The 14,201-nt window shown below is 44.2% G+C and overlaps 1 protein-coding gene across 3 annotated transcripts in view; it reads left to right on the top strand.

The window, feature by feature from the left end:
• Nucleotides 1-14,201, top strand: part of LY86 (lymphocyte antigen 86) — a 60,198-nt gene that overhangs the window by 8,258 nt on the left and 37,739 nt on the right. Inside the window, exon 2 of one of the 3 annotated variants that reach the window (XM_034660366.1) lies at nucleotides 742-874. The exons of the other annotated variants lie outside the window; for them this stretch is intronic. Coding sequence (XP_034516257.1) covers nucleotides 742-874 — 133 coding nt within the window. The remainder of the gene's footprint in view (nucleotides 1-741; nucleotides 875-14,201) is intronic. 3 annotated transcript variants of the gene reach the window in all.

The raw sequence follows: 14,201 nt of genomic DNA, 5'->3' as shown, positions 1-14,201 counted from the left end.
AATATATATAAATTTAATAAATATATAAATATGTCATCATAAAAATATATAAATAAATAGGTATTTAAATGAATATTAAAATATTTATTAAATATAATATGAATATATATATTTTTAAAATATATATATGAATATAAATTTATATATGAATTTATATATAAATATAAATATTATATTATATTAAATAAATATAAATATAAATATATGCATCTCTAGTGTCAACATTGAGATGCAGAGTTTTTTTAAGATGGGAAGAGGAAAAAGTTGAAAGTGAACAAATCTGGCAGGTGTGCTTCTGCCCCCAAGCCACTAAGCTCCTCCCTGCTTCTGTGAGGTCCTTTCAGCCAGACCTCCAAGGCGGTGTGAATTCTCCCAAGCACTTTTTAAAAGAGATGCTGAGTCCGTTAGTGAATAGGGACCTAAAGACAGGGGGAAAGCCAAGAACCTGTGAGTCTAAGAGGCTCTTCTGTGCAGGCAGGAAATGTCTTCCTGGGTGCTGTTCACTGCTTTCCATCCTCAAGCAAAATCATGAGAAGCAGCTTTGCTCATGTCTTGGAGTAGAATATTTGAAGAGGTAGAAATGGGGAAGACTGCCGTCCAGCTCTGCAGCTATTTTTGTGCAAACTACAACACAGACAATATATTCCAGAAGCCACCCCAGTGTGAGGTCCGGGGCAAGGCTTCAGACTCGGGACTGCAGAAGGGGGAGCGTCAGGGACCAAAGCAGCTTGTTTTCTCTAGGCTATTAGGCTGAAGGTGAAAAATCCTCTTTCCAGCCCCAAGCTGTGCAGCAGGAGAACCTGGCAGAAGCCGGCAGGCACCAGGCTCCTGGGGATGAAGGAGCACCCAGCTGACAAGAGCCCCTGCTACGCTGGTAAGAGCGAGCTGGAAAACACAGCATGGGAGCAGAGCTGGTCACACATATTGGGGAGGGGGGGAGACAGATGCTCCCCTCCAAAACCCAAACAACAGGGCTGGCATTTAAATGGAAAGGAGGGTGACCCGCGCAGGAACTGTGTGCTGTGTGAGTCGGTGTTCGGTCTTTTCTGGAATGCCTTGTAAAGTGATGTCCCAGGCCCCTGATCCAGGAACTCTGCTCTGGAACCCTAGAGGAGCCAAGTGCACATTGGAAGAGGTACCCTGGGGTCCACCAGAAGCAACTTTGACTATCCATTTGGGTGCAGCCGATGGATGATTCATGCACAGTGGGCAATGGTGCAAGTCACATCTGCCAGCCTCCTTGTGGGATCCAAGAAGGCACCATTGTGTGTCCCTTCTTGAAATTCTGTACCACTTCCGTCCATGCCTCTTTGCCTTCAGGACAGAGTGAGTGGTAACCAACCCAAGAGCTAGCAGGAGAAAGAAAAGATCCTCAGCCCAGAAAATGCTGCTTTCAAACACAATTTACAGTGCAAGAAGTGCTGCCAATGGGCTCCCTTATTTGAAGCCTGACATCTCCCTTTATGGGCAGGTGGGAACTACACCAGCCCCAGGGAGAAATCCAGAACAGAATGTTCGGCATTCCCTCTGCCTGTTAGACATTAGAATCTTGTCCCACAGCTGGGATCAAGGGTCCTCCATATTAATTTTAGTGCTCAATTTAATCTTCCTGTACCATATTATAAAATCCTCTTAAACAAGTAAATACTACTTACACAATTAAGTCAACATTTTGTAAATTAAACAAATTAATTTTATTGCGGACATACATACATTGGTCACACATTTATTAATAGAATTGTCTTGATCATTTAACCTAAAACAGCAGATTTCCTTAAATGCTTTAAAATCTTTAAAAGCAGGCAAAGCAGACACAAATGATCACAATGATTATTCCATTTACTAACCTTTTTTGTTAAACTATAGTATCTTGCAAAATATTGGTAACATGGGTTTACATTTATGTCTTTAACATTGTTACGGTGATATTCACTCTTCCCTGTATTCTTACATCTTCCTGGGGTTATAGTCATACTCAGTTCAGTATTTTCCTAGGTGTCTAGGGCGCCCCAAACCAAAGATTATCACCTCCGACTAGCCAAGAATACAGGTTACAAGTTACCAATCCATTGATTGTGGGATCAATGGCTGGTCAGCAAGCTCTCTTTACTTAAACTTGACCTATTACAACCAGAAGACCTTCAGCCCCTTCCTTGCACAAAGTTCCCTGTATCCTGGTGCTTTTTCTTCAAAAGATGTGTTTTTCCCAGGGTCATTGGGATGTTACTCACCATCCTAGCATTATGATACATTAACCTGGTCTGTCAGCATTGCGGGAAACTTACACCACCATGGTAATGTCAAATGTACAATTAAAGGGGTTGTTTAGAGGAAATGATGGATTTTGTCTGCACAGTTGAAACTCATCTGCATGACATTTAGCTGAGTCATCAGCTTTGAAGACAGCACTGAATTGTCTCTCTCCTTGTATCCTCTGTGTGACTGCCGGTGCTGATTTGGCTGTCATCCTGCTTTCTATCTAAATTTTATGAGAGACCCTTGAGCTCATCAGTCCTGTTTCATTTTTTTCTGGCTCAGTCACAACTCTTGGTCCTTATTCTTACCTACTTTCAAAGGTAGAGAAAAGTGCATTTTTCTCTCTGGTCTATCCATAGGGGTGGAAACACTCTGAACCCCCAAAGAACTAAGAATGAGGCTACGTGCTTACCTAGTGCTTGGGATGTGACCCGACTTCCTTCCCGCCATTGTTAGGGCTGCAGCTCCCAGACGTGCTTGCTAAGTAATTCTCAAAGACAGAGTCATGAGAGACGAGGTCTTCAAGAGCTCAAAACAACAGGCATTGTCTTTCTGTCTCTTCCCAGCAACTCTCTGGTATTGCTAATTGCGGTTCCCCAATCAGCAGAGAGCAAGTTCCCAGTGGTGTCCTCCCACCCTACCCCTTCTCAGTCAGGGATGAGCATGACAGGCCACATTAGCATTTCCTTGCCATCTGTTTACAGGTCTGAGGCCAGGGTACCTAATCATAGTTCACAGTGGCTGGCCAGCTATAAGTGGAGGAGAGGGACGCCCAGGGTGAGGTTCCCGGAGCAGCTCTACTGCTCTGTGAGGCCAAGGATCAGACAGTCTGCCTTATTGTGGTTATGGGTGTCACATGACATTCTCTTTCTCCACAAGCCTGGTATTTACAGGCTCATAGAGAAGGGTCAGCATTCTGCCACTCCTTGTCCACAGGCTCAGCGTAGACTGGGGACCTCTTGCAGAATTAGGCCAAATATCTTGGCCAGATAGAATCTCAGGGCTTCAGTCCACCTGCATCCTCTTTCAGAACAGCTTGAGCCAGAGAGGCAATGTGTCCTCACCATAGCCACAAAGCTTCATGGCAGCTGAACCCAATGGGATCTCCCAGGTCAGCTTTGCTTCCTCTCACAGCATAAAAGCCATGATGGGTGAACTCACACAATTTCAGGTCAAAGACATCATGTACAGCAAGATCAGACCTCTCTTTCATACCTATATCCCCAAAGTGCAAAACAGCCTCTTCCTCTGCAGCCCTTCTCTTAAGGCAATTTGTCCACATCCTTCCTTGCCCAAGATCCCATAAAACCAGAGCCCTTGTATATACAGAAGACCTATGGGGCCTCGCTTATAATAGTGAGAGGACCAGTGGCTCCCTAAATGTACTCTGATCGCAGATCTTACATAGAAATGACATGGTTTCATAAAGCAGTGAAAGCGAGAGCACGTTTAGACTAGAGCCGCCTTGTTCTGTGGTCTGAACCTCATAAGTGCTCTAACAACAGTTAGTAAACAAATAACCGGGACAGGGGACACCTGATTAAAATATGGTAGGTGACTTGGGCCCCTAAAGTCCTAAAGCTTGATCCAGCTTCCTGCTCCTTCTGGTCTTTTCTCCATATGTAGAAAGGCTTGCTAAGTGCAGCCAACTTCAGCCATCAGGCAGATGCCTAAATGCCCAAATCCTTTGGCCCCCACTCCTTTGGCGTCAGCTGGCTTGGGTCTGAATCCTGAGCTATTCCAAAAGGGAAGTACTGGAGCCTCAGCTCCCCCCACCAGAGACTCTAATTTCTAGCCTGACCTACACTGAGCTGTTTGTGATCTAAGTAGTGTGGAGAGTGGGCAGGAAGATAATTTTTCCAGGATGAACAATAGCTTTTCTGCCTCACACTTGGCTTTGGTTTTAACTGAATTAAAGAGCAGTTCTTATGTGAGTGTGTTCGTTTGAAAGAGAGAAAAAAAAAAAGACCCAAAGAAAAATCGCCAATGGCTCTTGGTTTATTTGAACCAGTGGTTGAACAAAGCACAGGCTGGCTAGCAGGTATCAAGTGTCCTGATTTTTGAATGCAGAGCTGATCTTGTAAGAAAAGATAGGGAGTCTCCAGGAACCAAAACAAAGAGAAGGTCCAAAGGCGAGGAAAAACAGCACTGAAGGCTTGTCCACCCTCAGAAAATGTGTCTGTCTCACCAGAAGTCAGGCCTCAATGGCTGTGTGGGAGTCTGGCAGCATAGCCCTGTGCTGTGCAAGATAGGAAAGTGACCCCTCCACGAAGCTTGGTGCTTCAACAAGTTATAGCCACAATTTTAAAAAGTGAATGAGAAAAAAATAATAATACAACAAAAGCAGAAGACAAGGAAACTTATCTAACTTACCTGGCCTCTGGAGAAATAAGTTTTCCCTGAGAATCAGTAGCTGCAGACCAGAGGGTCCATAGGTTTGGGGTCCAAATGTATATTATCTTCATGATCTAGGAAACCCAAAGCCTAGAAATTAAACTACAGACTTTTTTTTTTTTTGACCAAACAAAATCTGGAATTTGTCTGCAAAAGATTCTCAGTAAAGGAACTTTCCAAGGGATACTTCAGAAAAAAATAAAATGATCTCTCAGAAGTAAGTTTGGACATGCAAGATGGAATAGCAAAAAAGAATTAGTAAACTCAAATAAGCAATGAATGTAAAGATGATAATAATGTCCAATTTGAAAAGGGAATGTATTTGCCTTCCACTGTTGCATAACAAATTACTCTAAAACCCAGCAGCTTCAAACCACAGACATTACCATCTCACAGGTGTTCTCTGTAGGAGTTCAGGTGTGGCTTAGTGAGGTGTCCCTGACATGGGGTCTTTTGAAAGGCTGATCAAGGGGCTCCTCTGGGCTGCAACCATCTTGAGGCTCGACTGAGAGAAGATCTGCTCCCAAATTCCTGTGAGTACGCGGCTAGAGTCAGGCCCCAGAAGGTCGCTTCAAGCTCACCCACATGGCTGTTAGCAGGATTCAGGTCCTCAGTGGCTGTTGGCCAGAAGCATCAGTTCTTTGCCACAAGAGCCCTTCTACAGGGCCTCTCACAACATGGCGTCATGCTCCCGCAGAGGAAAGCTCTAAGCAAGAGAGTATGAGAGGGCAAGAAAGGCAGATTTTTTTATTCTAATTTCAGAAGCAACATCCCAACACATTTGCTATGCTCTGCTGCTTAGAAGCAAGTCACTGGGTCTCAGGGGAATGCTTTGCATAAGGGTGTGAATTAGGAACAGGGACCACTGGGAGAGGCATTAGAGAGTGCCTACCACAAAGCAATAATTCAGCACAAGCTACAGGATAATAATAGCACATGAAGGAGGGAGCTGGTGATGGGACATAAGGCATTCTGATGACCTTGTCCTTGTATTTTTCAGGGAGAGGGTTAAAATCATGTTTACTTTTGCAAAATGAAGAAGTTCTATTGTCCTATGGTTATACAACAGTGTGACTATAGTTAACACTACTGAACTGTATGCCTAAAAATGATTAAGATGAGGGGCGCCTGGGTGGCACAGCAGTTAAGCGTCTGCCTTCGGCTCAGGGCGTGATCCCGGCGTTGTGGGATCGAGCCCCACATCAGGCTCCTCTGCTATGAGCCTGCTTCTTCCTCTCCCACTCCCCCTGCTTGTGTTCCCTCTCTCACTGGCTGTCTCTATCTCTGTCGAATAAATAAATAAAATCTTTAAAAAAAAATGATTAAGATGATAAATCTAATACCATGTTTTTTTTACCACAATAATACATAAATAAATAAATAAATAATTACCGAGAAAAAGCAACAAGAAAAAAAGGAAATGTTTCATTTTAAGCTTTATTAAGTAAAATTTTCATGTTAGACGTTCAAGGGTAACAGTTCAAAAAACTAGCAATATAGTATATTACTTTCAAATTAGTAAAAAGAAAACAAACAAACACTTGAATCAATCCAAAAGAATGTTGGAAAGAAGAGGACAAAGGAACATATAAAGATCAGGGCACTAGGAAAGAAAACCCAACTATAAATGAGAAATAATTGCAAATGTATCAGAGATTCTAATATATATGAATCGACTAAGGTAAACTGATTTTTCAAAAAAGAATACTAGATTGAACTTTAAAAGTCAGCTTTCTGGGGACACCTGGGTGGCTCAGTCAGTTAAACTTCTGACTCTTGATCTCAGCTCAGGTCTTGACCTCAGGGTTGCGAGTTCAAGCTCCATGCTGGGCATGGAGCTTACTTAAAAAAATAAAATAAAAAAAAGTAAAAACCAGCTGATTTTTACACCTAAAATATGGATCTAAAACATACCTAAAATATAGACACACAGAGAACATCAGATTTAATGGTGAAATACTGGAAGCATTTCCTTTAAAACCAAGAAGGAGATAAGCATGCCCACCATCCCCACTTCTTCTTTTTTTTTTTTTTTTAAAGATTTTATTTATTTATTTGACAGAGAGAGAGACAGCCAGCCAGATAGGGAACACAAACAGGTGGAGTGGGAGAGGAAGAAGCAGGCTTCCAGCAGAGGAGCCTGATGTAGGGGTCAATCCCATAACACCAGGATCACGCCCTGAGCGGAAGGCAGACGCTTAACGACTGCGCTACCCAGGCACCCTGACCATCCCCACTTCTTTTTTTTTTTTTTTTTAAAGATTTTATTTATTTATTTGACAGAGATAGAGACAGCTAGTGAGAAAGGGAACACAAGCAGGGGAGTGGGAGAGGAGGAAGCAGGCTCATAGCGGAGGAGCCTGATGTGGGGCTCGATCCCATAATGCCGGGATCACGCCCTGAGCCGAAGGCAGACGCTTAACCGCTGTGCCACCCAGGCGCCCCCCGACCATCCCCACTTCTATCCAACACTGCTCTGAAGGCCCCAGCCAGCCCAGTAAGAAAAAAATAAATAAATAAAATAAAATATTTAAGGACTTAAAAGGAGGGAACAAAAATGTTATTATATGCATACAATAGGACTGGCCACGCAGAAAAACCCAATCTAAAAATTATCGGAATTAATAAGAGAGTTGCCTGAACAATGTCTTTGGGGACCATTGTATGACATTATTCCAGGCGATAGCTAGCATGCGTAGCTTTGGTTAATTCATTTTCACAGCTGCAGAGTATATAATTACTTGTATCGACTACAATTGTATCCATTCTCCTTTTGATTAATATTTTGGTTGCTTCCAATTTTTTATAATTACAAGCTGTTGGCAGCACCTATTATTTATCTCTTTGTATCAGAAAAGGTTTCCCAGCCCAGGACTTTTCTTTCCACTTCTCCCAGGTTTATGCCTGGGTGAAGGTATTTGGAATTGGTCTAGGTTCACCAGTCTTGTCTAGCAATGTTTCCACACAATAACAGTTTTTAAATGTTATGTTCTGAAAACACATGAACAGATGGAAAGAAAAGGCTGAACAATATCCAAATGGTTACAGCAATGACGTGAAAGAGAAAGGTGAAGAATTGAGTCAGGGGTCGACTTGAAAGTTCGGGGTGATCAACATTTGCTACATTTAACCTCAGTGTGGGAGTTGGGGGGGGGCAGGAAGACTGTGGGCATTCAGCAGGTGCACTATTCTCATTTATTAATCTGAAGTCAGGTTTCCCATCTTATTTTTCCTGTCAGTTTGCTATCTTCCAATATAATTCTTTTTTGTTGTTGTTGTTACTTTTAGCAAAAGTATTTTTAATCCTCTAACCAGGAGGGATAGTAGGCTTGTGTTGATTTGGGAAGCAGAGAAATGAGCCCTTTCTTTGCTTAGCAGTTTATTTTGCTGGCAGAGGGACTTACCAAGCCAAAGTCAGCTGGTTCTTTTCTCCCCTGACATCGATCTGTAAGTGCTTGTAATCCTATATTAGTCATGTCATGGGGTCTTATTCCCAGGGAGGTCTATGTCAGACAAGCCACAAAGTGCTAACGAGAAGTTTCCCATAGAAACATCTGCCTCCTCCCCATCAGGGAGAGCTCTATGGCAGAGCTGGGACATCCCGAAGACCTATTCTGTCTCCGTCTCACAGTGTGGGAGATACAGGAAGAAGTGGTGAACTGGTTTGGGGAACAAGGAATTCTGCTTTCCTGATCTCAGTACAAGACCCTCTGTTAGAAACTCTGGTACCCACTTCACCGTCTCAGGATGTCTCCATGGTATCTTTAGGAAGCACTGATTTCATGCCCTGGAGATACTGTGCCTCTTATTCTCTAATGAAGAAGGAGCTGGTGATCCTCCCTGAACACTTCCTCTTCCTTCAAATGCCTCTCTGTGAGGGCGCCCCGCTCTTCATTCTAAATCAAGGTGGTCACATCTGGAGATGGTGTCACTGAATAGCCCCTTTGCCAACCTGCTGACAATGAAAGAGGACGGTCTTGACACATGGTATAGACCAAATATCTGTATCCCCCCAAAATTCATATGTTGAAGCCCTAAACCACAATGGTATTAGGACGTGATTAGTGTTGGATGGGGTCATGTGTGTGTGGGGGGGTCTCCATGCTAGGACTAGTGTCCTTATATGAGGAAGAGACCAGAGCAAGCTCCCTCTCTCTCTGCCACGTGAACACACATTGAGAAGATGGCCGTCTCTACACTGGGAAGAGGGTCCTCACCACAAACTGCATCCACCAGCACCCTGAACATCCAACTTCCAGAGCTGTGAGAAATAAATGTCTGTTGTTGAAGCCCCCGATCTGTGGCATTTTGTCATGGCAGCCTGAGAGACTGAGACAACACGTCAGCTTTGTCATAGGCTTGCTTCCCAGGAAAAGTGTAAATTGATTTTTTTCCTCTTGTGAGTCTGATGGGGGATTGGAGGCAGCATGGACAATTCATTACCACACGTGGAGAGAGCAGTACCCAAGGGGGATGAAAAATATATCAAGTTGATCTCATACCAGAAAGCATTAGGGAAACAAATCTCAAGAATTAACACTTGCTCTGAGGGCCTCCTTGGGATGGAGTGTGGCCAAAATTGCCTCGGGGGCCCTGAGTGCAGCCTCGGGAAGGAAGGCTGGTGGCTAAGGAAGGAAGCTCCTTGCCCAGTCATCCAAGCCTACCCACCCCATATGGACATTAACAATAATTAACCGTGGCTGCCTGTGCACTTCATGGCTCCTAGTATTTGAATCATTCGTGGGAACATTCTTCTTACGTCACGGAGGGCGTCTCATCACAATCTCCAAGCCTGAGCAGGTGTAGGAGTTAAAGACCCCATCCTGCACTACAACCTCGTCCTCTGATTTTTCTCCAGGGAGCAAGCTTCTCCAGCAAGAATTTTTCTTTAAGAGGACCTGCCTACATCGCTGGAGAGAATGTAAAATGTATAGCCACTCTGGAAAACAGTGGGGCTGTTTCTCAGAAAACTCAATATACATTTACCATATTACACAGCCATCCCAGTCCTGGGTATTTACCCCAGAGAAATGAAAAAACTATGTCTATATAAAACCTGTATGTGAACGATCGCAAGAGCTTTATTTGTGATAGCCCCAAACTGGCCAAATGTCCTTCAGCAGGTGAGTGGTTAAACAAACCATGATATATCCGTACTGCAGAATACAGCTCAGCAAGAAACACAAATGAGCTATTGATACACACCCCAGCCTAAATGATCTCAAGAACATTATGCCGAATGAAAAAAAATCCTATCCTCAAAAGGTCACATACTGATGGATCCATTTATGTAACGTTCTTAAGAGGACAAAGTTATATTGATGGCGAACAGAGTGGTGGTTGCTAGGGGTAGGGAAGGAGATAATTATCAAAGGGAGCACGAGGAAGATCCTTCGTGTCTCTTTCTTGATTGTGGTGGTGTTTACATGGGATACAATTACATAGAACCACACGTGCACGTGTGTGCACACACATACACATGTGCATGCTTGTAAAAACTGGTCACACGTGGAAGTGATCTGTAGATGGTACCAGTGCTGATGCCTTGGTCCTGAGATCCAGTTGTGTAAGATGTCAGATGAGGGGAGGCAGGTCAAGGATACCCAGGACCTCTCCGCATTCTTTTATGCAACTTCTTTTATTTGTTTTTTTGAAGATTTTATTTATTTGACAGAGAGAGAGACAGCCAGCGAGAGAGGGAACACAGGCAGGGGGAGTGGGAGAGGAAGAAGCAGTCTCCTAGTGGAGAAGCCTGATGTGGGGCTCGATCCCAGAACGCTGGGATCACTCCCCGAGCCGAAGGCAGATGCTTAACAATTGTGCCACCCAGGCGCCCCGCTTTTATGCAACTTCTTGTAAATCAATCATTATTGCAAAATAAAAAGTTAAAAAATAAAAAGGCCGGGACTTCTTGAGCCCAAGGCCCCACATCTTGCTTTCAGGGGTTCTGTCGACAGGGCAGCACTGAGCCCCACAGTGCAGGCTCCACGGCTCCCTGCCTCTAGGGCATCCGAGGGACCAGGACCAGGAGGAAGTGTGAAGCTTAAACTGGTGCCGAGTGTCTCCTTCTACAGGTGAGGAAAGAGAACTCACTGAGGTGGGGTGCGGGCTCTGTCACCTTGACTTCAATTCTGATGTAAGTAGAATTAGCTTCCTAGTACTTCTAGAAAGAGTCCGCTAAATCGTTCGCCTAGAAGGCCAAAGTGAGACAGGGCTGGGGTTTTTGTTTTGGGGGGCATGTGTGCATGTGTGTGGGGGGAGTGGTACTTGAGGGCTGCAAAGGGTAAGCTGGTTTTGTGTCAAGCTGGACATCAGTGGTACCGTCATGCAATTCCACATGATGGGCAGATGTTCAGCAAAGCCAGAGAAAGTGTGAGAACTCAGAGCTCACCGGCAAGAGGCAGGCCAGTGATTGATGGCGGGGCTCTTCTTAACCCCAACAGCCACAGAAACATGCGCTTCGTTAAGGTTGGCCGCTTCCTAGGAAATAGATAGGGAGAAGGCAGAAATCGATCTTTCCAGTACCATTCTAAACAAGGGAAGCAAGAAAATTAAGTCTTCTGGACTTTCCAGGATCCTTCCAGAGGTGACTCTAGGATCTTTACGGTCTGCGTGTGTTCAAACAAACACCACCCACTTCTGACCACAAGTCTTTGAAGAATCTGAACCGGCTGCATTTATTTTTTTTTTGAAGAGTTTATTTATTTATTTATTTATTTGAGAGGGAAAGAGGGGGGAGAAACAGAGGAACAAGGATAAGCAGACCCTTCACAGAGCGAGGACCCCTGACTTTGGCCTCGATCCCACAATCCCGGGATCATGACCTGAGCCGGAACCAAGAGTTGGATGTTTAACCAGATGAACCACCCAGGTGCCCCTGAACTAGTTGCGTTTATAAAATTCAAGGTAAATGCCACAAGTGCAGAATGGGCTTGATTACACAAAGGGCTTTGTTGGCAAATGTGAAGCTCCCAGAAATTATGTGCCTTTGGGACTTCAGAGTTTCTGCATATGTTGTTCTCTCTGCCCCAAGTTTCTTGGAAAAGAGTGCCTGTAGACAATCTGCCTGGGTTCATACTCCAGCCCCTTCCAGATGTGTGACCCTGGACATGTTCCTTAACCCTCTTTGCTTCAGTTCTCTAGACTCTAACGTAGAGATAACAAGCCTCTTAAGGCTTTTGCGAGGATTCGACAAGCACCTGCGCTGGCAAGTCTGAGCTCTGGCACCATCTCCACTTCGTGGCCATCCGTGACCACCCCCCATGCTGGACTGCACACACCTCCCTTGTTCTTCACTGTGCCTTGTAGCTACACTGTGTGGAGATTGTCTGCTCACCTTTCCTTTCTCCAGCTATGCTCTCTGTTCCAAAAAGTCAGGGGTTATGCCTAAAACTGACTTGTCTTTGTACCCCCACACCTTGCACAGCGTTCAGCTCATGGCAGGAGATCCAAACATGCGTGTGATCGGATCAATAAACAGTGGTATTAGGTCTCTTGTCTCCCCTGTTGTAGTAGCCTCCCTTCTCCATTTTCCGGGCAGCCACCAAAAATAGGAAAAGTCCAGTTGTTAGCAGGTTTTACTGGCTGCTCTGACTTCAAATATGCATCCCAAACACAGTCTCACTGGAGGAACGCCTACACCCCAGTCAGAGTACTGAGAGCTATGGGGGAAACATGATCTTTGTGTCCCCTTGTATTAGGAGAGGACGAATTGAAATTGAGACTTATTAAAAGGGAAACGTTCACCAAACATATGAGGCAGTAAAGGAGCAGGTAGGTGCACCATTTCCAAAATCATTCAGTCCCTTACTCACTCCTGCTGATTGTTTATCAACATTCCTTTATTCACTCAGCAAACAATGATCCAGTGCCTATTATTACATAACACAATCAGACAAAAAAAGATGTTATTGGAATAGAGAATTCAGACATAGGAAAGGGACTGTATGGTTTTTATTTTTTCATTCTCAAATTCTTTTTTTTAATTCTTTTTTTAAAATTTTTTATGATGTTAGTCACCATAGAGCACATCGTTAGTTTCTGATGTAGTGATCCATGATTCATTGTTTGTGTATAACACCCAGTGCTCCATGCAATTCTTATGATCTTGTCTGGAGAGTTTATAGCTTAAACCCTACCTCTCTTCTGAAAAGGAAAAGTTGTTCTTTCTGTGTAGCCTGTATTTGTGCCTGTGTCCCAGAACACAGGCAGCCTTCTAAGAAGAAAAAAGAATGCTCAGTACAAAGTAGGTGGACGAGTTGCATTCCATCCCCAAAGGTCATGGAAGTTTATGGAGAGACATTGACACACACAACAGGGCTTATTGTGCCAAGAATGACACCCAAAGCTTCTGAGACCACCCATTGACTTTGGTCACTTTTATGGACACAGACGGTAGAGGAAAGTAAAGCCAATTGGGCCACAGAAGACACAGCTGGTCTCTTAATTATTTCCTTAATTAAGACCAGAATGTCTTTTATTTACAATCACACGATGGTTTTTGTTTTTTAATTTCAGGGATCACTGGGATCGCTACCCTCAAGGGATTGCTTCCATCTCAGCACAGAGGTCTGAGTGAGCCTGTCCTGAAGGCCGGGCTTCTCCCAGCCCACATTTCCCACTCCCCCTCACGTGCTCTCCACCTCACACTCCCTATTCCCCCAACAGCCCTCAAAGTCCACCTTTTTAGCTCTATCCTCTTGATCCCTGAGCCCCCATCTCAAACCTTTCCATGCCTGGGTTCGTGTTTGGCATTGAGTTGATGTTCCTGAAATAAAATAGAAAAAAAATCTCTTAGGGGCTGTTCCAAGAATTGTAACTAAGCAGAGCCCTGCCTTTCTTGAAAGAATTCCTTTACAAGTCACTGGGGTAGCTGCTGAGGCCCTGGGGTGCTTGGGGTGCTTCTAAGCCCTCCACACCGAGACAATGGGAAATATTTTGTTGTTTCTCCAGAGAAAGAAGTTAGAGAGATGAAGCAAGGAGGGAGGGAGGGAGCCAGGAATATGGTGAGCCCCTGTCCCCACAATCTTCCTAAAGTCTGTAGTATTTGTGAAAGAGTTTGTGAGGCCATTCCTTAGGAAGTCCATGCAGAGGTTAAGCTTTCAGCCTTCAGTGGTACATAGTAGGTCTAGCAGCCTACCCATGTAATGCTAAGCTTAGGGAATGAGCACATAATTTAGTGTGGCTTATGACAGTGGTTTTCAAACAGGGCTGGACAAGAGAATCCCCTGAGGAATACGTAAGAATCGTGATGCCCAGGCAGTATCCAGAATGTTTAGGACAGGACCCAGGCTTCAGCATTTTTACAGAGCTCCCGAGTGAATTCCAATGTGCGGCCAAGTTTGAGACCCAGTGTCAAAGAACATCCCCAACCTTAATCATGTCCAACGTGATCCTATTTATATCTCAAGGGCTGAGAGGCCCTAGCTGATATCCAGGTATTATTTCAGAAATATCCGTTGAACTTTACTAAATTATTTTAATCCTTGAGTGCTCTTAACGTGAAAAAGACATTTTTAAAAAGAAGTTGGTTTCATTTCGTATGGCCACAA

Source organism: Ailuropoda melanoleuca, chromosome 5, assembly GCF_002007445.2.
Source record: "Ailuropoda melanoleuca isolate Jingjing chromosome 5, ASM200744v2, whole genome shotgun sequence".
Taxonomy (NCBI): domain Eukaryota; kingdom Metazoa; phylum Chordata; class Mammalia; order Carnivora; family Ursidae; genus Ailuropoda; species Ailuropoda melanoleuca.
The sequence above is the reverse complement of the archived record's forward strand: the minus strand, read 5'-3'. Positions and strand labels throughout refer to the sequence as shown.